The sequence below is a fragment of the Plasmodium gaboni genome, chromosome 14 (assembly GCF_001602025.1).
Source record: "Plasmodium gaboni strain SY75 chromosome 14, whole genome shotgun sequence".
Taxonomy (NCBI): domain Eukaryota; phylum Apicomplexa; class Aconoidasida; order Haemosporida; family Plasmodiidae; genus Plasmodium; species Plasmodium gaboni.
Genome location: NC_031494.1, coordinates 2,293,037 through 2,295,824, shown reverse-complemented (window position 1 = coordinate 2,295,824; position 2,788 = coordinate 2,293,037). Strand labels below are relative to the sequence as shown.

General features: G+C 23.0%; 1 protein-coding gene across 1 annotated transcript; it reads left to right on the top strand.

Annotated features, from left to right (window-relative positions):
- On the top strand, positions 1-2,283 carry PGSY75_1461600 (putative splicing factor 3B subunit 2; the record flags this gene model as incomplete). Its single annotated transcript, XM_018788300.1, has 3 exons — positions 1-11; positions 168-294; positions 452-2,283. Coding segments are annotated over 3 exons (1,970 nt in total), but the record flags the coding sequence as incomplete, so codon positions are not given.
- Between the last annotated feature and the right edge of the window lie 505 nt (positions 2,284-2,788).

Here is a 2,788-nt window from a genome sequence, read left to right as displayed (position 1 = left end):
TAAAAAAACTAGTAATACAAAGAAAAAAAAAAAACTGAAAATAATAAAAGATTATAAAGATAAACAAATAAACAAATAAACAAATACATACATACATATATACATATATATATATATATATATATATATATATATATTTCTATTTTTATGTTATTTTTGCTTTTTAGAAAAAGAAAAATGCCAAGAAGATAAAACAAAATAAAAAAAATAGTACATTGGATGAAGTGGAAGAAAACACAAAAGAGGAGACATCAATTTTGAATGATGAAACGTACGTAGAATATGTTGAAGAAGGTAAAATATAAAAAATGTTTTTAACAAAATGAAAAATATAAATTTATTACCTAATGGGAACATAATAAATATAAATCATATATATATATATATATATATATATATATATATATATATATATATATTTATTTATTTATTTATTTATTTAACCTTGTAGATATTGATGAAGCTTTGTATGAGAACTTCGAAGATGTATTTAAAAAATTTAAACTTAATAGTAAGGATGGAATTGAGAAAAAGGAGTTTTCTGAAGATGCACAGAAGTCCTACTTTGAAGACTCCGAATCAGACGATAATGATGAAGAAGATGAGCATAGAAATAGTATGAAGTATAAAAAAAATATTTCAAAGAAAGCAAAAAAATTATTAAAAAGACCATCTGTTATGAAATTAAAAGAGTTTGCACCAAAACCAGAATTAGTAGAAGTATGGGATACAACTTCAAGTGATCCTTATTTTTATGTATGGATAAAATGTTTAAAAAATTCTATACCAGTACCACAACAATGGTGTCAGAAAAGAAAATATTTACATGGAAAAAGAGGTATTGAGAAAATACCTTATAGATTACCTCCACATATTGAGGATACAAAAATTAGTGAAATAAGACAAGCTATAAAAGAAAAAGAAGAACAGAAATCATTAAAACAAAAAATGAGAGATAGAGTACGACCAAAATTACATACTATGGATATAGATTATCAAACATTACATGATGCCTTTTTTAAATATGCAACGAAACCAAAACTAGTTAAATTTGCAGAAGTATATTATGAAGGTAAAGAATTTGAATTAAAAAAAAAAAAATTTCGACCTGGTATTATTTCTGAAAAATTAAGAATCGCTCTAAATATAGAACCAAATGAACCTTTACCTTGGCTAATTAATATGCAAAAATATGGTCTACCTCCATCTTTTCCTTACCTTAAAATACCAGGACTAAATGTGTCATCTCCTAATGATCATACATCTGATATGGCGAAAAATATTATATCAAAAGATGAAAACATAGACGAATCTGGAAATATTATTTATGGAAATTTTATTTCTCAACATGTTACTGATAGTAATAATAATAAATATGCAGATGATTTCTTATGGGGTGAAATGGATGATAAATATGAAGACGAAGATGATGCGCAGGAGGAACAGGAAGAGAATGATGAAGAAGAAAATGAAGAAGAAGATAATGAAGAAGATGAAGATGAAGAAGAGGATGATGAGGTGGATGATGAAAAGGATGAAGACAATGAAGAAACATATTATGATAAAGAAAGAGATATATATGATGAAAATGAAGATAATATAAATAATATTGAAGGTAAAGTGAAAAAAAAGAAAAAGAAAGGAAAAAAGAAAAATATTAAACAAACAGATACTAATGATTATGAACATATGGATCATAAAAATACAGATATTAATTTAAATCAACATAATGAAGAATTATTAAAAAATAATTATTCAAGTGGTATTTACAGTGTTATGACAAATTCAAAAATGAATACAGGATCATATACACCATATATGGAAAGTGGAATTACATCAGTAGATTTAACTTCATTTATATCAGGTTATGACACACCTAAATATTTACATAATAATAATAATTATATTAATACAACCAATATGAAACCATATACAATTCTACAAAAGGAAGAAATACCTATAGAACATAACAATTTGTTTTCTTCAAATGTAAGGTATAAAATTAATCCTCCACAACCCCCTCCAGGAAAACCACCTAATTTGTCTGAAGGTTATATTACACCATATACAAATGTAAATACACCTAAAACACCATATGTTCATATTGAAATACCTAATAATGCACCTACTACTACTACAAATATAGAAGATGTACGTAAAGAACTAAATAAATTTGAAGAAATTTCGAATAAGGTAAAAATGGTCTCTGCACAAATTGATCCTCCAAAAAAAGAGAAGAAAGACGAAAAACAGAAAAAGAAAAAAAAAGACTTCAAATTTTGAGGTTAACCAAGGGGGGACTATATATATATATATATATATATATATTAGAGGAAAATACAAAGTAATATTTGTGATACAAATAATTTCAAATTTTTTATATTTATATAATTCTACTAATATAAAATCATTTTAATTTATATGATGTTATATATTTTTTCTTTTTTGTATAATAGTTTTAAATATTTTTATTTACCATACTTTTTAGTAAACAAAATATATATATATATATATATATATATTTGTCATTTTAATATTATTTATTTATTTATATATTTTATTTTATTTTTTTGTTCTAAATAATCCTATTTAATATACCATCCTTTTTATGCATTCACGTTGTTTAATTTTTTTTTTTTTTTTTTTTTTTCTTTAAATGGTATAATTATGCACAATACATATAGATAGCGTATCTACATAACTGTTGCTAAAAAAAAAAAAAATGTTATATATTTTGTTATATTTTTTATTTAACAAATATAACTTAATAATTTTATTAAAATTTTAT